General features: G+C 53.0%; 2 protein-coding genes across 2 annotated transcripts; one reads left to right on the top strand and one right to left on the bottom strand.

The window, feature by feature from the left end:
- Nucleotides 1-57: 57 nt before the first annotated feature.
- Nucleotides 58-3,985, top strand: GUCA1B (guanylate cyclase activator 1B; the record flags this gene model as incomplete). The annotated part of the gene is made up of 4 exons (XM_083878503.1): nucleotides 58-261; nucleotides 1,457-1,606; nucleotides 3,165-3,279; nucleotides 3,858-3,985. 4 exons carry the CDS (start codon nucleotides 58-60, stop codon nucleotides 3,983-3,985), a joined length of 597 nt encoding a protein of 198 aa, XP_083734629.1.
- A 5,898-nt stretch (nucleotides 3,986-9,883) lies between these two features.
- Nucleotides 9,884-13,594, bottom strand: GUCA1A (guanylate cyclase activator 1A; the record flags this gene model as incomplete). Its single annotated transcript, XM_083878583.1, has 4 exons — nucleotides 9,884-10,044; nucleotides 10,669-10,759; nucleotides 11,301-11,450; nucleotides 13,397-13,594. The coding sequence occupies 4 exons, from the start codon at nucleotides 13,592-13,594 to the stop codon at nucleotides 9,884-9,886; spliced, it is 600 nt and encodes a 199-aa protein (XP_083734709.1).
- Between the last annotated feature and the right edge of the window lie 6,661 nt (nucleotides 13,595-20,255).

Below are 20,255 nucleotides of genomic sequence, written 5' to 3'. Positions count from 1 at the left end.
CTTTGGCAGGGCTTTTCTTCTTTCCCTTCTGCTTTTAATCCTGATTTCTGGAGGAGAATGGGACAGCAGTTCACCAATGCTGAAGGGGAGCAAGGAGAGATCGACGTTGCAGAGCTGCAGGAATGGTATAAGAAATTTGTGGTGGAATGTCCCAGCGGGACCCTCTTCATGCACGAGTTCAAGCGGTTCTTCGGGGTCCAGGACAACCGGGAAGCAGCAGAGTATGTGGAGAACATGTTCAGGGCTTTTGACAAGAACGGGGTAAGTGCTGAGGGGGTTTTACAGTTATTTGTGTCACAATTTCCCAATCTGTCTCCTGCAGTGGGGACGTGTTTGGGTTGTGCCCACCCTTCCCTGAGGTGGAGCGAGGGCAGGACAAGGAGCGCAGGCTGGCCTGGATTTATCCCCTCAAGTCTCTGCCTAAAGTAAGGTCAGAATGTCCCCTGAAGGGACTAAGGGGGGATTAAAAAGTTGAAACTTAGGCAGCCACACTTTGAGACCCTCAAACAGCCAAGGCTCCCACACGGCAAAAATATTTCTCTGTTGAGATAGAGGGGAAATTACAGTGCAGGAAAATCCTACTCAGGCTTGTTCTGTGTTGGAGGAAGTGTCTGTATCTAGCACGAGCAGGTGGTTTGTAATAAAATATTGATTTCAGCTTTGCTTTCCGAAGGCAGAGGAATGCTGAACAATTCAGACAGTGTGGTCTTGATTCCCTTTGCCATATTTGTCATGAGACACCTGGGGAAAGTGGGTTTTCTGGTTTAGTCACAGTTCCTGCATTCCCTGCTTTGGCTGCTCAGCTGCCTTGGCCGAGCAGCCAAATGGTTCAATTATTCTTCTCCTGAAGCCCTTGATCATGTTCCAGCTGTGGGGATGTTTGTTCCTTGTATCAATGCAGGAAAAGGGGACTCAGGTTGTTCATCTCTGATCAACTCACCTCCCTTAAGCTCCCTTTGAAAATAGGGTCAAAATCACATGGAAGTGGCAGCAAAAGTCAGTTTGTGGGAAAGGAGTTTAAAGGCCATGGAAGATGTTGGCAGGTCAAGCTTGTCTCAGAATTCCAAGTTGCAAAAACCCAAATTCCTGCAAAAAAATGAAAGGTCCAGGTCCCAAATTCCATTATGAAAGCTGTGGAGAAAAGGTAGCAGAGCAAACTGTGCATAAAAGATGAAATCTCATTCCTAATTAATAGGAGTTTTCCTATCAAGCCAGGGAATCTGGTTTTAAGGGATGCTGGTGAGGAGGAGCCCAGGCTGGGTGCACAGGGGTGTGGCTGTGCTGCTGCCGGTCTTGAACTGCTACAAACCTCCCTCAGAGTGCCAAACTAACACCTGTCCCCTGCATTACCCTTCTGGCAGTTTTAACACAGGTTTTCTGGAAGCTGTAAAGCACTTTTCTATCAACTTTCTACCCAGCCAAGTGTCATCCAGCTGCTGTTTCTCTGTTGCCACAGGATAACACCATTGATTTTCTGGAATATGTGGCTGCCTTGAATCTCGTTTTACGAGGGAAACTGGAACACAAGCTGAGGTGGACGTTCAAAGTGTATGACAAGGATGGGAATGGCTGCATAGATAAACCTGAGCTGCTGGAAATCGTTGAGGTAAGTGGGCATTGCCCAATCCCCTTTTTAAGCAATCCCTGCTCTTTGGCAATGTGATGAGGCGTGTGGGGTTTGTGATAATCACGTTTCAAAGCTGCTGTGGATGTGATGAAGTGAAAATGCCCGATCTTGGTGAAAGGGTCTGGAGCCTCCTGGGTGACTGAGGGCAATGCTGCTGCCCAGAGATGCAGCCTCTGGCTGCTGGGGATCCTGGAGCTCTGCTCTGCCTTTCCTTTCAACCTCTCCTCACCCGGGTTCCCTGTGCTGGCCTGGGGAGGAGAATTCCCCCCCATGCCCTCCCTGGGGCCGTGCCCTGGCTGGGTGGCTGGTGACAATGCCCTCAGAGGTGCCAATCAGTGCCCGGATTCCCTTGTGCTGGTGCCTGTGGGGGTTTCTGCTGTCCTGCACTGGGTTTGACCATGGCTGTGTGGGGGCAGAGCAGAGGCCTCAGTGATTCCAGGCTTTGCTTGGCAAGGTGGGAGCTGCTCTCCCCCCAAGTAACAAAATGAGGGGAAATCACCTCGAGCTGCAGCAGGGGAGGTTTAGATGATTATTAGAAAAAATTTCTTTACTGAAACTGTCCAGCCCTGACACAGGAATCCCCATCCCTGCAGGGATATAAAATTGTGTAGATGTGCCCCTTGGGGACAGGGGTTAGGGGTGGCCTTGGCAGTGCTGGGTTGGATGATCCTAAAGGGCTTTTCCAACCCCAAGGATGCTGTGGGGCAGAGCAGACAGCCAGGCTCCAGCACCTGAGCTCTCCCCTGAAGTGAAATATCTTGGTGGCTGTGCTGCAGCACCACAGGGGCTGTTCCCCTGCCCAGCAGTGCTCAGGAGGCTGAAACCACTGCTCGTCCCCCCCGAGCACCTCAGGAAGGTGCAGTGGCAGGAACTGCCCCTGTCCTGGCTGGCAAGGTGAGCAGCTGGTGACAGCAGGTGTGACAGCAGGGCAGCCTGTCTGGGCCATGTCCCATTAGAGTTTTGAGGTCAGCCCAGAATTGCCCAGAACGGTGAGGCCACTGCTAATCCTCTCTCTTGGAAGACTTCACACAAAACCTTTCAGCCTACGCAGTGCAGGTAACAGTGGACAGGTGGTGCCACGGGAGGAGTAGATAAAGTCTGACCCTTTCCTGTGGCAAAGGGGAGCACAAACTGTGGGTCAAAATATGAGCTAAGACAGGCTTGATGTGCAGCCTGGAGAGAGGCTGGGTTAGAGCAGATGTGCCTGGCTTTGGGTGTGAGCAAAAAACCACACTCAAGGTTTATGATTTTTCCCATCTGTGAAACTCTTGCTCTGTTCTCTGCAAAGGAGCCCTGAGTGTGTGTAAGGAGAACAGGAGGGCAGCAGCTCCCCACAGCAAATGAGGTCATTAACGTGCAGCGAGTGTAGGCGTAAGGTCAGAGGTTCCACTCCACATCTGAGGCTGTTAAGGGGCAGATCTTTCCAGAAAGGTTAAACTCCCAGGCTTTGAAAAAGACCTTCATAGTGAGGGCACGATAACAGAGTTCAGTGCTTTCCATTCTCCAGTCCTTTTCCTAATTTGTGATGACCCTTCAGTCTATCTACAGGCTGAAGAAGGTGTGCTGGTCAGACGTGGAGGACAGGACCCCGCTGCTGACACCAGAGGAGGTGGTGGACAGGATATTCCAGCTGGTGGATGAGAACGGGGATGGTGAGTGGTGGATGGCACAGGCTGCATTCCTGCCTGCTGAGAGCTCCCCTGAGCTGGGCTGGCTGCCTGCGATGTGCCTGCCCAGAGATCACTTGGCTCTACTGTCTGACTCACAATGGACACGCTGAATTTGGTTGTCTGTTCCACAGAGTCAAAAGCATCTTGGTGGAGCAGGGTGAAATCTTTTTCGTTGTTATTTTAATATAAAACACCGAGGAGTCACTGCTGGGGCTGGATTTTGGTGTCACTCAGATCCCACCACTGAGAGCCCCCAGCAGGCAGAGGGCAGGCCCCAGTCCCAGCACAAAGAGCTCAGTAAAGACACTGGTGCCGGTTAGACTGGGACTTGCAGGACATGACTGGAGGAGCCTGGGTGAGCCCCTGGAGTCTCCTGTAGGGATGGGGCTGGTGGGAACGCGCTGGTCACAGCCCCTTGCCCGGCAGAGCTGGGAACATTCCCTAAGATCGTGTCTGATTAGCATCTTATCACACACAGATGGAATTGCCTCCTGCCTCCTCCTCCTCTCTTATCTCTCGGGTTCTGAGTGCCCATCTGGTGTCCCCGCTCTCCCCCACAGGGCAGTTGTCTCTTGACGAGTTCATTGATGGAGCCAGGAAGGACAAGTGGGTGATGAAGATGCTGCAAATGGACGTGAACCCCGGGGGATGGATCACAGAGCAGAGGAGAAAGAGTGCTTTGTTCTGACCAAGCCCGGGTTTGACACAGCTGAAATCGTGATGCTGACCCCCGAGTGTGACCCTTCCTCTAGCCTGGTAGTGACTTTCCTTTTTAATTCCATCTCAGCATCCAGATGAAAACTTGAGTGGTTTAAGGAGTCTCTCGATGTAAAACCCGCGTGCTGAGCACTGCTGGTACCCAGGGACTATTTCTGGCCCATGAATAAGTCTTGCTGTGTACTCAACACTGTGTTTGCCAGCTCTGCTTTTTGGTTACGCCCCAAGGAACAAACTTTCTGTGGCTTCCTGCAGCAGATCCTGAGCAGGGTTTGGGGCTGGGAAGGGAGGGATGCAGCCAGTGGTGCAGCCTCCAGTGCAGAGTGCTGCTGGAGGGCTCGTTCCTGCAGAGCTGCAGCCCCTCAGACCAGCACCGGGCTCTCTCTGGCTGCTCTTGGGTCTTCAGGGGGTCTCTGTGTGGGTTCTGTAGCCTTTGCTGCTGCTCGTGTCAGATTCCTGCAGATCAACATAGAAGCACCAAAAATGAGAATTGGACCAGAGCAGCGGCCAGGACAACACACAGAGCTGAGGGAAACAAGGTGAGGGATGGGCAGGAGGAGCAGCAGCTCCTTCCTCTCCCTCCTGGGGACCAGAGGCTGCTCCTTCTCCCTGCTCAGAGGCCTGAGGGGCTGAGAGGTGCTGGCTCCAAAGGCTGACACTTCACAGCCCCTCTCAGAGGACAGAACGGCCCAGGTGTGACTCCGCTCCCTTTGAGCCCCTGGTTCTTATGGAATCATCACTCTGGAATGGCTTTTCCTGCTCTGCAAAGAGTGGATGAGCTCTGGGAGCTCTGGGATTTTCACTGCACTGGGGAAAGTTTAGTGTGGGAGCAGAGATGAGGGAAGAGCAGAGTTTTGCTTGGCAGTGTCTCTGCAATGAGAGGATTTGTGCTGCTCCAGTGGCAGGGCCACAGAATCAGAAATCATGGATGGTTTGGGTTGGGAGAAACCTTAAATCTCCTCGATTTCCAGCCCCCCTGCCCTGGGCAGGGACACCACATCAGGTTGCTCTAAGCCCTGTCCAAACTGGCCTTGAAAAGTGGAAAAGGTGACAAAAATTCCAGTACAGTGGTTTTACACTGGACTTAATTTAGCCCCAGACTACAGATGTAAAATTTACACAAGTTGCAGGCTGAGCTCTGCTGTTCTAACCCATGTTTCTACATAAGTGTATGTGGGAAAAGAATTTAGGTTGAATCAATATTTTGGTTCACCTTTACTGGATTTACTGGCTCATTTACAAGGAAAAAACTCCCCAGGAAAATAACACAAGTTTGTCTGTTCCATTTTCATTTTCCCATGGGATCAGTGGGCCAGGTCATACCAATGAAAAGATTTACAACCCCTTTTTTGTGGCCTTTAATTAGGACTGTAGTAACTGTCATTAGCTGATTAGTTTGCTGGTTTGTGGTCTTGTCAGTTTACCCAGTGTTTAAATTCCACAGGGAAGTGTCCAGGATTAGACACAATCGGTGCTAGAGTTCAGATCGTGCACATTTCCACTTTGAAATAGCTTTTCTATGAGTTCTCTGTAAATACCGAGCAGTTTGTCGTGTGCTGACTTATCAGAGCTGATTAGGCTTGTGCTTTCTGCTGCTCTGAGGCAGCTGCTCAAAACTCTCCCTAGTCAATAGTTCATCAGCCCCAGATCTGAAAGAAAAATCTGACTTCTGACTTGAGAGCCTGGATGAAAACATTCACTTTTATTGATTTTCCAGCTTGTGAAAAAATATTTGCATTGGAGGATACAAATCTCTCAGAATCCTTTATATTTCAGTATCTCCACCAAGGTAACACACACACCCTGCTCCTTGCATGGATTTAGAGAGGCTGTTTAGTCCGTAGAATTGCATTTTGCTGGTTCACTGAAATGCTTCAAATTCTCCAGTTCTGCTCGCCTGGTCAGCCCAGGCCCTGCAGGGGCTGTTTGGGGCCCCCCAGGCCAGCAGCCCCTCCCCTGGTGAGCACTTGTACAGATGTCGGTGGAAGTTTTGTAAAACGCCAATTGAATAAAGAAATATTTATTAAAACCCTTTCTTTCCTCGTATTTATCAGTTAATTAGGTGAAGAGCTGTGTAAGCACCTGAGTATCTGACTGAAACTGTAGCTGTGAGTCTGATATATTGAATTTAGGGGAGGAGTTGGGTAAGACAGAGATAAGGCAGAGGTGACGATGCTGTTGCAGAGGCAGAGTAGGGAAGGAGCCTCTTCTGTTTAACTTCCGTGTGATGACAGCAAAAACCATGGGAGTCTAACTAAAAAAAAAAAAAAAAAAAAAAAAAAAAAAAATAAATAAAAAAAATAGATGCTTAAAATCAAGCGAGCTGAGTGCTGCAATGGATGGCCCCGCTGTGACCTGCCAGGACTGGAGCAGGACCCCGAGGGCCCAGGACGGGCAGATGGGGGGTGGAGGAGCAGGGGATGTGTTTGTGTCAGAGCTGGCACAACCCAATGGAAAATCGCTCCTCTTATCAATTGTGTAATCTTTGGTCAAGAAATCGCAAGGTGCTTTGGCCCGGGGGATATTTTAAAGCCCTGGCTATAAACACCCTGATCTCCTCCCAAACTCCCTTCAACATTCACAGCAAGGCTCTTGATGTCAGGTATTTTGCATAATCCGTTTTCCAGACTTAGGGCCCAGCTCGAATTGGATTTGACTGATCGGATTTCTTTCTGCTCTAAACTGGGAAACAGGATGGCTCGGAGAAGGCAAAGGCCCCGTGCTTTTCTGGGCGACCATCTGCTCCGTGCTGGAGGCCCCTGCGCCTGGGCGGGACCCAACGGGGGATAACCAGCCTGGGAAGATGGAGCTGAGGCTGTTGTTGAGGGGAGGAGGGAACAGGAGGCATCACAGCCTCAAACACTCCGGGAGCTGCATCCCTGCAGAAGGCGCTGAGCAGCAGGAAGGGCAGGGGAGGAGGAGAGGGGATCCCTGCAGCCAGCCCTGCGCTCAGCCCTGTGCTCAGCCCTGCTCTCAGCCCTGTGCTCAGCCCTGCTCCCAGCCCTGTGCTCAGCCCTGCGCTCAGCCCTGCGCTCAGCCCTGCGCTCAGCCCTGTGCTCAGCCCTGCGCTCAGCCCTGTGCTCAGCCCTGTGCTCAGCCCTGCGCTCAGCCCTGCGCTCAGCCCTGTGCTCAGCCCTGTGCTCAGCCCTGCTCTCAGCCCTGCTCTCAGCCCTGCTCTCAGCCCTGCTCCCAGCCCTGTGCTCAGCCCTGCTCTCAGCCCTGCTCTCAGCCCTGTGCTCAGCCCTGCGCTCAGCCCTGCTCTCAGCCCTGCTCCCAGCCCTGCGCTCAGCTTGGGGCAGGGGCGGCTCCCCCGGGGCTGCCCGGGGCAGAGTTTGTGTCCAGGTCATTCCCGAAGCTCCTGTGGGCAGGTTCCCTTCCAAAGTGTCCTGTGGAAAGGCACAGTGACCTCCTCAGCCCCGCGCTGGTCACTGCAGGGACTGCCTCTGGTGGTTTTCATACAGCTCCTGTGCTCAGCTGTGCCACGGCAAAATTATTTTCCTTTCTCTTCCTTTTCCTTCTTTTCCTCTCTTTTCGTCTCTTTCCTTCCTTTCTTTCCTTCGTCCTTTCCTTTCCTTTCCTTTCCTTTCCTTTCCTTTCCTTTCCTTTCCTTTCCTTTCCTTTCCTTTCCTTTCCTTTCCTTTCCTTTCCTTTCCTTTCCTTTCCTTTCCTTTCCTTTCCTTTCTCCTTCCCTTTCTTCTTCTTTCTTTCTTTCAAGGTTAAGTGCACCTCAGAAGTTTAGAAAGTGTCTCGAGTGCTTCACCCTTGAAGATCCTGAGCTAAAGGATGTTCTGGGGTCTGAGGAGCGCTGCGGGAGCTGCGGCAGAGCAGCCGAAACCCGGGAAAAGGGGCCTTGGGAAACCCTTGCGTATCTGGGGGGATTCCCTCGGGTTTGGGGTCCCGGGGCTGTTTTGGGGGTTCTCTCGGGTTTGGGGTCCCGGGGCCGGTCCCGGCGCGTTCCCGCTGCTCCCCGTGCGGCCGGCAGAGGGCGCTGCGGGACGGGCGGACACGGCGGGAGCGCGCGGACACCGGGGGGGTCCCAAAAACCGGGATGGAAACAGGGATGGGAGTGGGATGGGAACAGAGATGGGACTGGGATGGGGACAGAGGGGTCCCCAAAACCGGGATGGGAACAGAGACGGGACTGGGATGGGGACAGGGATGGGGACAGTCCTTTTGGAATAACTTTGCCTTTATAAACAGGAATCTGGCTGGTCAAAGCTGCTTCTCGCTGCTCCGTGGGTGCAGAGCAGAGGCTGAGGGGAGCTCGGGCAGGGCTGCCGGCGTCTGTGCCCAGGGAGCCCACGCTGAGCTCAGCTCCCTCCTCGGGCTGGTGCAGAGCCAAAGGACTCTGAGTTTTGTGCTGGTCGTGTGCGGGGGTGTTGGTTTTGCTGCAAGAAGGAGAGTTATACTGGGAGTAAACAGCTCAGCCCACCTCTAATGAGGGGTTGCAGCTGCTCCCTCTTGCAATGCTGTGAGTGGACAAGGTTGGCCCATCCAGGGCTCCTGTCCAGGGCTGTGGTTTGTGAGCCTGACAACAACCCCAGAGCAGCTGTTTCTGTACTTGTGTGAGTGAGCCACTAAATCTGCCCCGCTGGAAACAGGATTGATTGGAAGAGAGAAGAAGCATGACTTGAAATAATATTGTAAAACATCTTTATTAGTTCACCATAGGAGTGGAAGTACAAAAGCTTCCAGGTAAAACTCTGTCAAACAAAAAAGATGCACAGCAAAAAATGGTCAGAACTGAAAACACCCAGTGCCAAATAACAAAACTCTCAGCTGGGCAAGAAATCCTCCCTGGTGTCCTGTGTTGCCTCACCACGCCTGGGGCTGCTCCCGTGGGTGAGGAACCTCCCTGCAGAGTGAGGAACCTCCCTGCAGGAGCGGCCCAGGCTCAGCCCCGCTCAGCTCGGGCTCTTTGGGGTGGGGCTGCTCCCGCAGCCGCCCTTGTGCGTTGGGGGCCGGCAGCCCTGCCCTGAAAAGGGAACCTGGGGCTGAAACCCCCGGGGCACTGCCCTGATCCCACTGGAGGTGATGGGGCTGTCAGGAGTCCTCTGAGCTGTCTCTCCCTTCTGTAGCAGCTCCCCCCTCCAAAACCCGCACAGTCGTGGGGGTCAAGACCTCCTGGTGCTCGTTTTCCAGATGGTAAAACATGCAGGAATAGTCCTACAAAGCTTCTCCCTCTCAGGTTACTGCATTGCTGGTTCTGCTTATCTGGAAGCACTTCCTTCCTTCCAGGTGCTTCAGGGAGAAACATTTCCTCACAGTCCAGGGGGTTGTTTAAAAAAGGCACCATTCAATGTTTTTAATGCTTTTAAACAAAGAAAAGCCACTGCATTCACCCCTCCCCTTCTTCTAGCTCATAAAAACGTGTGTTTTAACTCACATTATCACTAATCACTGCTGACCAAATAGTAACAAATGAAGGATGGAGTGACCAGAACTGGTGACCTCTTGCTCTGGAAATACAAATGGAAGGAGAAGGTTTGGATCTGCTTTTCCAGGACCCCTCTCACCGGGGCCAGGTCCTGGGCAGCCCCTGGTTGGACCCCGCTGAGGGGATGTTGGCCACAGCCTCGGTGGGAATTTTGGGGTGTTCTGGGTGTGTTCTTGAGCTGCACAGCCTCGTGCTGTTCCCCTGCCCGGGGAGCACTGCTGTCCCCTCTCTGAGCTCAGCAGCAGCGTCCAGAGGCCCCGAGGCCACCCCGGGTCCATGTGGGACAGCCCAGCTGTGCAGCCTGTCCCTGCAGAGGCCTCTCCTCCCGCTGCCCAGGAACAGTCCCAGGACAGTCTGTCAGTGGGAGCTGCAGCCCCACAGCCCCATTGAGGTGACAGTGCTGGGGGAGGCCGAGGGGAGGCGTTTCAGGAGCTATTGGGCAGCCTGGGCATCCTGCTCCCCCTCGTGCGGGTTCTTGCCATCGTTCTGGATCAGCCTCACGATGTGTGTCAGGTCCAGGCTGCGGGTGAGGATGTCCAGCAGCATCTCGTCCTTCTGCACGCCCTCCATGAACTCCTCCAGGGACAGCTCGCCTGCAGAGAGTGTTCACAAAGCTCTGTTGAACCCCACAGCTCTGTTAAACCCCACAACCTTGCTTTGTTAAACCCCACAGCTCTGTTAAACCCCACAACCTTGCTTTGTTAAACCCCACAGCCTTGCTCTGTTAAACCTCACAGCCTCGCCCTGTTAAACCCCACAGTTCTGTTAAACCCCATAGCTCAGTTAAACCCCACAGCTCAGTTAAACCCCACAGCTTCACTCTGTTAAACCCCACAGCTCAGTTAAACCCCACAGCTTCACTCTGTTAAACCCCACAGCTCAGTTAAACCCCACAGCTTCACTCTATTAAACCCCACAGTCTCACTCCTCCCTGCCCGAGGCCCCCAGGATTTCAGGCACAGCCCCTGAAATGGAGGTCTCAGCACTGGCTGTTGTGCCCCAAAGCCCAGCTCAGTTCCCACCCAAGAGGGGCTGTGGGCAGGGTCCCCTCGGGCAGCCCAGAGGGGATGGGCAGCTCCACCTTCACACGGAGTCACCCCCTGCCAGCTCTCCTGTCCTGGGGTTTTGGGACATCCAGCAGCAGGGAGTGCTCTGGCAGCCTGGAGTGCAGGAAAGGGGAAGGCAGGAGCAGGGCCCTGCCCGAGGAGGGGCCTCACCATCTCCGTTGATATCGATCTTGTTGAACACCATGTCTGTGAACTCCTCCGCCGTCATCTTCTCCTGGCAGCGGTTGATGGATCGGATGGCCTGGAGGGAACAAGGGGCACAGGCACTTACTGGGTGCTCTGCAGGTCTGTGTGTCCATCAGAACAAGCGGCCAAATGACCAGACATGAAAGGCCAAACTCTTTCTGGGGCTAAAACTTGTTTTCAGGCAGTTAGGCGTGGAAAGGAGTAAGTCCTGTCTAAAAAGCTGGAGATTAAAATCACCTAAAAAGGCCATCAATGCTTTACAAGATTTAATGGGCATCCTGGGATAAGCCAGAAGCCATTCACCTCTGAAAACCCTTAGATTAAATTCAAATCCTTATCTTAGCCCCAGTTTCAGTGACCAGGGTTAAGCAAGCTGCCAGGGGAGGACCAGGGGCTGCTGTGTGTCCCAGGGGTGTGGGAGGCACCAGCTGGGAGCACTGGCAGAGGACAGCAGCGGGTTTGGGCAGCAGCAGGTTTGGGCAGCGCCTGCTAATCGACCATGGAATTCACTGGGCTGGAGTTCCTGTGCCAGCCTCTCTGTGTCCCTGCACCCAGTACCCATCTGTGGCAGGAAGGGAAGAGCTGAGCCCACTCACTTTGATGATGTTCAGCAGCTCAGCCCGGTCGATGCAGCCGTTCCCGTCCACATCGTAGAGCTTGAAATACCACCTCAGCTTCTGATCCACCTTCCCCTTCAGCACCAGGCTCAGAGCTGCCACATACTCCATAAAATCTATGTAGCCATCCTAAAAGCAGAAGGTTAGAAGCTAAGGTGAGATTAAAAGCAGAGAGTCAGGCAGGAAAGGATTTTCTTGGCCTGGTCCCTCCACCTGAGACCAGGGGCTCATGGAGGGCAGTGGTGAAAACCAAGGTTCCATCTGAATCTGTGCAAAAATGCTGTAGAATCATAGAATTATAAAATCATTTCACCTGGGATAGGCCTCCAAGATCATCAAGTCCCGCCTTGGACCGTTACATGTTGGGAAGACACGGACTGGGTGGGTGGATCTGGCTTGGGGACTGAGAGCTGGCCTGTGCTCAGGGAATTAACACACCAGGCATTAATTACCAGCCCAAAGCAGCGGGAACTCAGAGGCCAGAGAGGTTTATGCAGATGAACCCTGATAAATTACCCAACCCCATCCTGCCTGCACACACCTACAGCTCCTTTCTCCTGCCAGGGGGTCTCATTTCCAGGAGAGGAGTAAATTCAGGAGTCTCCCCAGCACGCTGCTGACATCTCAGGCTGGGAAGGCATTTCTCTGTCCCTGTGCCATTCCTGTACCTGCTCCACATCTGGAGCACAAACACTTTTATCTTTGACTTTCCTCCCGAGTGTTTGCCCACCCCAGCTCACACCACGGTGTTCAAGAGTCCAGCTGGAGCCAGGGTGGTGGCACCACTGCAAAGCTGCTGGCATCAGCTCACAGCCACCAAACTGCCCCCAGACCCTGCCCGTGGTGCTCACAGCTTCCAGAAGGTTGTTGAAATGCCTCCTGTCCATCACAGCGCGTTCCCATGGTGGTTTGAAGGGAAATGGTTCTTGCTGAGGTTTGGGGCACTGCCCTGAAGTGGATGTGGCTCTGGGGACACCAGCTGGGTTAGCAGCAGGGCTCAGTGATCTCAGGGGCCCTTCCCAACCTCAGGGATTCCATGATTCCCTCCACAAACCAGGGGCAGAGCATACGCCAGGGTTTTGTCAATGAACGAAGGCACCGCCCCAGGGCCGGTTCCAGAGGAGATGATCTGCTTTATCCCGCTGCTGCAGGAGCCAGATTAGGTACAAATAGCTCCTAAACCCCATTCCCAGCAGGATTTCCTGTGCATCAATTCCCTTTTCAGGCACACATTCAAACACGGGGCAGTGAGCAAGGGAAAGGCCAAGGCACAAACCCAAGACCTGAAGGATTTAGGGCCTGATTTGCATTTTTGTCAATGGGATTAGTGCCACTAAGCCCTTTGGGTTGCCATAAAATAAACTCCTCATCTCGAAGGAGGTGCAATTTCAGGTCATTTGCAAGTAGAGGAGGATGCAGCTTCCTGTTGGAAACACAGCATCCATCTGCTTCCCTGGCACAGCTCCTGAGCTGGGAGAGCAGCATTCCCAAATCCCTGCTCCAGGACTGCATTCCCAAATCCCTGTTCCAGGACTGCAATCCCAAATATCTGTTCTGGGACTGCATTCCCAAATCTCTGCTCCAGGACTGCCCCGCCCTGGGGTCCAGCACAGGCACAGCCTGGGCTCAAAGCCTCTCCACAGGGAGCCCGAGCTCCTTACCCCATGGAATAAAATCAATGCCAGTGCAATCCATTGACAGTTCCAAGCAATGCCAACAGCCCCGGCCCGTGCTGGGGACTCATGAATGCAGCCCTTGTCCTCACAGCGACTGTCACAACATCCAGTGTCTAACCATTAAAGGGCACTTCATTTTAAAGGGATCAAAGACTGCCAGATAAAACCCCACTGTTTGAAAAGGAAAATATCAGTTCTGGGAGAATTCTCTGCCTCCTCGCAGAGCAGGCAGTGGGTGAAGAGTTTATGCTGGCATTTTTCACGTTCCAGAACTGATTCTACAATTTATGAGGCCGCAGTCAATCGGGCTGTGCATACTCAGAGCAGTTTCTCTCTCACACCCACCCAGCCCCAGCACACGGGATCAGAGCACGGCCGAGTGGGAAGGACAATATTTACCTTATTAAAGTCAAACGTCTCAAACATTTGCTCAACGTATTTGTTCGCTGCCGGACTCAGGTTCTTCAAGCCAAAAAACTGTTTGAACTCGTAGAGGGTGAGCTGGCCAGAAGGACACTCTGTCATGAACTTCTTATACCACTGGTGGCACTCAGTGGTGCTCAGCTCCTCCACGGTTTTCCCATCCATGTTCCCCATCTCCACGCCAAGTGTTGGTCCCTTTGCAGCCAAAAACGGAGAGTTTGTGAAATTTAGGGGGAAAAAAAAAAAATCTCACAATTCTGCTTCTTGCCTTCAGAGTCCAGAGGTGCCCAGCACTGCAGGGGTCAGGGCATCAGGAAAAGCCGCAGTGCCTGGTGCTGTACAGATTCCAGTGGTGATGGACACGGGAGACTCGTCTTCCCGGGAGAATCCAAAAGCACAAAACCCTCTTTGGACAGGACGGTGACATTTAAGTACCCAGCAAATCCCTCCCCAGCCAATGAGTGGTGGTTGCCTCCTGCCAGGCATTAAGAGTTCGGGGTTAAAATAGAAAAGGGGTAAAATGGGGAAGTCTTGCAGATTACAAGCCCAGTAGGAGATTAGGAGGGTGGAATTTTCTCTGTGATGAGCTAATCTCTTAATCCACTTCACTTACCTTTTTTTTTTTTTTTTGGGGGGGGGCTGGTGTCACATGAGCAACAACGTTTGCACCAGAACCAGAGTGAGAAGAATGAGAGAAAACCACTCTGAATTCCCTGTGCTGTTATTGCTTTTTGCTGTCCCTTCACCTCACTCTGCCAGAGGATTCCAGAGGGGCTCTAGAGCCTGGAATTCAGGGAGGGGGAAGTGCCTCTTCAGCTTCTGGAAGAGACGCACCAGGAGGGTAAATTTGGTGTGAGGAGACAAATATAGAAACATAATTGCTTTGAATGGTAAGGGTTTAAGTGCTTTAATTGCAGACAGGAGGAAGGGGAAGGGCCCTCTCCCCCAGCTCCAGGGGTTCTGTGTCCTGTTTTGGTCCTGCTAATTGAGTGGTTTTTCCTCAATATTGTCCCACACTCTGCCCACCCCGGCAGGCTGTCCTGGCTGCTGCATTACAAACTCATCTCACACCAGTGGAGTTAAATGCAGCTTCGATTTCCACTTATGATGGATTACCATGAAAAATTCCCCATGTAAATACAACCAAATCCAATGTTGTTTTGACTTGGACACACAGCATTCTGAGAAGTACTCAGGAATAAAATGCCCTCAGAAAGCATCATGGGCCAGATCCTCGGCTAGAAGTGAATGGATGTGACTCCAGGGTCTGTCCCACAGAGAGTTTATCCATAACACACAGTTTATATCTAACAACTGCAGTTATCTAACAACTAACAGAGCCCAGTATTGCCTCTGCACCACAGTAAATTAGGAAAAAACTCTGCTAAAAAAAGCAGCATTACACAATCATAAAACACTTACGGAAAAGGAATTAAGCTGAGGAACACTAATTGGATGTGCTAATTCTGTGCTCCCTGGCAGGCCCCTGTTGTGCAAGGTGAGCCCTCAGTGCTGCCCTGAGCTCCGGCCCAGTGAGCTGGGCTGGGTGGGCACTCACTGGGTGCCCTGTGCTGTGACACCCAGGGCAGCTGGCAGCACCTGACAGGACAAGTTGGACAGGCTTTTTACAGCAAAATCCACTCTGCATATTTTCCTGGGGAGCAGTGGCAGAGCCTCCCCACCCCTCCCTGAGCCCAGCACTCACTGCTGGCCGTGTCTCACACTCTGATGGGACACTGCAGCTGAATTATTAAAAATACGGATATTGATCTAATACCAATATCCAACTATGACAGACAAAGACTCGCTAACAGTTTAAAGTTAGAAAGTGTATGTTTATTATGACACTGGGCAGTGTGCCACTCCCAAATACACACTGCAATCCACAGATGATCACAGGGTCTTTTTATGTACAGGAGTATGGAATACCCAAAACACAAATGCATATTCATAAATCTGGTACAGCCCATTCCCCCTTTGTATGGTAATTAGCCAAATAGCCATTAAGCATGAGTACTTTGTTTTTGAAATGGGTCGGTGGTCCTTTTTATGGGGTGGGGTCTCAAAATGATGAAGTAAGATGGGTCTTCTTCACTCTGACTTTTTTTGACAGGCCTCATGATTCATCAGTTCCTTAAATCCAGCTTCTGTTAACAAAAGGAAGCTTATCTATCTTACCTCAGCAATATCTTGTTTAACTAAAGTCCTTAATTCTTCAAAATTAATGTCTCACAGCTGTCGCTGTTCAGGACACACCAGGAACGAGGCAGGCAGCACAAGGTTAGGCAGGGAAAGCTCTATCTTTATTTTCTGAATTTATTTTATATAAACTTTGGTCAGAAGGCAAAGGATTAGCTATACACAGGTCCCTACCTCTCTGGCCTCACTGGTGAACACTACTATCAATCACATTTCTTCTCCCAGAGAAGAAATATGTAAACAAACAGCTAAGTTTTAAAAACACACATAGTTTACATTAAGCTGCGTGAGAATCTTCACTGCAAAGATTCAAACCTTGGAAAGCAATACTATTTAAAGCCACCCGGGCGCTGTCTCGGGGCTTTATTGCCCGTGCTGTGCTGTCTATGGCTTGCGGCGGCAGAAGGGTCTCCACTTGCCGGGCTCGCTGCTCTGCAGGTCCAGGCGGTGCCGCCCGTGCCGGGCGCTCTCCTGGAAGCGGCAGCCGCAAACCGCCTTCTGCGCCGTGCAGAACGGGGCCAGCGAGTTGGGCCACTCGCGCCGGTAGAACACGAACTCCAGCGAGCCCAGGGGGCGGCCCGCGGGGTGGGCGATCACCGGCACAAAGCGAGAGCTCAGGGCAGCAGCCGGGGGCGGCTGGTTCCTCCAGCCTGGGGGCGGGTTGGTGAGCTCTGGTGTTGCCTTGGTCTCCTCCATTCCCTCAGTTCTGGTGTCGTCTTTGCCCGGGGTTTCTGGTGGTTTATCCATCTGTGGAGAAAAAGAGCAAGAAAAATGGGTGGCAATTGTCCCCACTGCTCAGCATCCCCTCCAGGAGAGCCTGGGAAGGTGCAAGGGCACTCAGGGCAGTGTCAGTGCTGAGGAGCCAGGGGTTTGCACATCCTTAGCCAAAAATCTGAGGTGGAAATGAATTTAAATTTCTTAAAGGGAAATGAATTTAAATTCAAATGATGCTCTGGAAATATGGAAGTGACTTTAAGCAAAAGCTGAGAAAATACGAATGATACAAAGGATTTGATCGTCTCTTTATTCTGGATTACAACGCTGATAAATGCCGGCACCACACGCCCCTGGTAAAGCTGTTACCAGCCACAGCCATGGCAAAGCAGCCTTGAAAACCAGATTGTTCAACACAGTCTGATCCGAGAGGACATAGCAGTGATGGCAGAACCTGACACTGTCCTTTGGAGCAGCAGCTCAGCAGCTCTGGGTCCCTCTGCAGGGACCCCACAGCTCCCTGAGCCTCCTCCTGCTCTGGGAATTGCTCTCAGCCAATCTCCAAGTGGGTTTTCCCCCCAGAAATGTGCAGGCCCCACGCAGGGCACCAGGACCAGGGAAAGAGCCCATTTGGACTGAGCATCTGCAAGAACCCTTTGTAGAGGACAGGGTGGACGTGACCCCCAAGACACACAGGGGTGACCTGTGACCCAGGGCTGTGCTTGATTGCAGAGATATTTCTGCTGCTGTTACCTAAGCATGACTCAGTTATCTTGTTTTCATTGACGACACCTCCGTGTCAATGGAAATTGGCTCTTCCCTCAGCAATTAGCCACCCTCCTCCTGCCTGTCCTAAATAAATGCTTTGCTCTTTGCTTATTTTTAACCTTGTAAAGATGTTTCCTACTTTCCTTGACGTACTTGGTGCTATTTCTGTTCCCGCGCTTCTAAATCTATTAGAAGGGGAATGCCTGCAGATTGTTTAGAAATCTCCTTAAAGCCTTTGAGGGTAATCACCACATCCCTTCAGGTTCACCACCTCTTTTTGTTACTCATTTCTCCAGGGCAGATGCCAAAAGCGTGACAGGCTGGACCTCAGCACACAGGGGTCATTTCAGCAGTTGCTGCCACAAGGAAACATCAGCCCATTTTTCCCCAGGGGATAAAATAATGGAATTTTGACTCCTGAAAAGCAGATCTTGTACTGCCACAGCCATTTCAGTGAGGTTGTGCCCCCCTGCTCTGGACTTAGATTATTCAGAAACTGCTGTTTTTCACACAGGTGTTTGCTGGCAGCTCCTGGCCACCCTCACTTTGGAAGAGACAAGTACACACAGGACTGTGCTGATGCCTCTGCACCCACCCAGAAGGAGCACTAAAGTCATTAATTCCCTGTATTTGGGGCGTGGAGGGGAGGCTGGAGCTGCCTTGGCAGCCCAATTGCTAAGTCATGCAGATGTCTTCAAGATGAGCAAGGTTGGCTGGAGCCCTGAGCAGTCACTGCAGTGATGGGCAGGCACCAAACCAGGGCGTGCTGAGCTCTGGGCTCTGCTGCTGCTTTGAGCTCCACGGCTCCTGCTCCTCTCTGGGGCACCTGGAGCTCTGCAGGTACCTCCTCCCTGCCCGGGTGAAGGCACCTGCCTGCGTGATCCCTGCCTTGGAGGGGAAGCACCAGCTTAAGGTCCTGGTGCTATTTATGGCACTGCCAGCACTCCGTGCTTGAATGAAGAGTCACACATAATCCTATTGCACCCGTTCCTACGTGGAGAGATCCCTAATCCCTCCCAAACTGCCTGATGTCTGCTTCAGCAAATCCCTCTGCTGGGTCCCAGGGAAAGGCTGGCTCGGTAATCAGGGAAGGGTTCAGTGATGTTCCCTTGGGAGGAGCTCACTGGGCAGCTCCTGGAGCCTGGTAGAGCACTGCCCATCCTGCCCCTGCTCAGGGACTGTCCCCATGTCAGCACTGCCCATCCTGCCCCTGCTCAGGGACTGTCCCCATGTCAGCACTGCCCATCCTGCCCCTGCTCAGGGATTGTCCCCATGTCAGCACTGCCCATCCTGCCCCTGCTCAGGGACTGTCCCCATGTCAGCACTGCCCATCCTGCCCCTGCTCAGGGACTGTCCCCATGTCAGCACTGCCCATCCTGCCCCTGCTCAGGGATTGTCCCCATGTCAGCACTGCCCATCCTGCCCCTGCTCAGGGACTGTCCCCATGGCAGCACTGCCCACCCTGCCCCTGCTCAGGGGCTGTCCCCATGCTGGCAGCTCCTCGCCTGTGCCCCGGAGCCACCCCAGGATCCATCCCAGGAGCCACCCAGGACCGCCACGTGTGTTCTGCTCTGATCTCGCAGCACCACGGGGGCAAAGCCGGCTGACGGCAGCAGTGGGATTTGCACAGCAGGGATGGGATCAAGAATCTCACTGACATCACTGGGACTTTGTCGGGCTGGTCACCCTCAGGGCAAGGATCTGCAGCCCACAGGAAGGGGACACGCTGAGACAGTGTCCCTCCTGCCCAGCTGTGACCCTGGACACACACCTGTGAGGTTTCCTCAGTGGAGGAGGCCCTGGAGTGTGACTCTGTGTGGGGTGGAGGCAGGAGACAGCACTGTGGGCGTGGGCAGGGCTGGATGTCTGAGCTCTGGGGGTCATTGTGACCACAGGGGCCACTGTGACCACAGAGTGTCACCGGGGTGCTGGGTGTCACAGAGGTGGGGGGCTGAGCAGGGCAGGGGTTGCTGAGGGGACATGGGGACCAGGATTTGCAACCCTGGGAGCCTCCGGTGCTGCCGGTGCAGCTGGGGCACAGCCAGGCTCTGCAGGACACTGTGCTGGCCCTGCCACCCCAGCTGCAGCCTGGGCCCCTGCCCCACTGCCACTAGCTGGTTCTCTGTCCCTGGGAGCTGTTTGCTGCTCTGCAGACACACCTGAGGGTTTTTCCTCCCATCCCTCCCTCCTGCAGGTCGCTGCCCTCACTGCACAAACCCTTCTCACACCTGCGAGTGCAGCAGGAACTATCCACATCTGAGGGTGCAGCTCCTCACCCTGATGCGAAAGCAGATTGTTCTGGGGTGTTTACCCGAATTGGGATCAAAGGCAGCCTCACACTGCGGTGTGTTACATCACAGCAGTGCTCACATGGCTCTTTCTATGCCATAAAATGTGCTGGAGATCTTCCAAACACTTTTCTGAGCTTTGTGCCCAGCCCAGCCCACCAGTTCCTTTTGCTGTGTGGCCTCGATCACTCAGGAGTGACAGTTGTCCTTCCTTAAAAATACAGCCCAGCCACCCAGCCTGACAACTTCCCTGTGTCTCTGGAGTTTGCACTTCACAGGAGCCACCGTGCCCAGCAGCACACCCAGCCTGCTCCTCATGCTGCTCTGAGCTTTTCCTCTCCTCCTGAAGGGAGGTCTGCGCTTTGCTGGGAGGTGGAAGGTAAAGAACAAACATCTTTCATTTGGAACAAACAACTGGGAGCGTGCACAGGAGCCCTGCCAGAATTATTGAGCTGCTTGTGTTCAGTGGGGTAATACATTCACCTCAAAATCCCTTCATGTTGTGAGGGTGATGTTTTCCTGCTCTGGCCACCCAGGGCGAGGCAGGAGTGTGGCTGGTGGGGTGGCAGGGCCGGGCTGTGGCACCCCCAGCCCCGGGGCTCAGGGACAGCCCGGGGCAGTGTCAGGGAGCTGAGTCACCCCTCCTGCTCCCACAGGGCAGTGCTGAAGCCCCTCTGAAGCCTCGTTCCTGTAAGGAGATTTTGTGGGACAGCTCTGTGCACGAGCCCAGGCTCTCCCATCCCACAGGGTTTTATTGGCTTCGCTTCTTCAAATAGTTCCTCTTCTCCTTCCCTTTTCCATGACTGTCTGTGTGTGTGCTACTCCATTTTTTCGCTCAAGGACTGGGTATCAGTGAGCACTTTTGT

Source organism: Zosterops lateralis (assembly GCF_965231275.1).
Source record: "Zosterops lateralis genome assembly, chromosome: 26".
Classification (NCBI taxonomy): Eukaryota; Metazoa; Chordata; class Aves; order Passeriformes; family Zosteropidae; genus Zosterops; species Zosterops lateralis.
The sequence above is the reverse complement of the archived record's forward strand: the minus strand, read 5'-3'. Positions and strand labels throughout refer to the sequence as shown.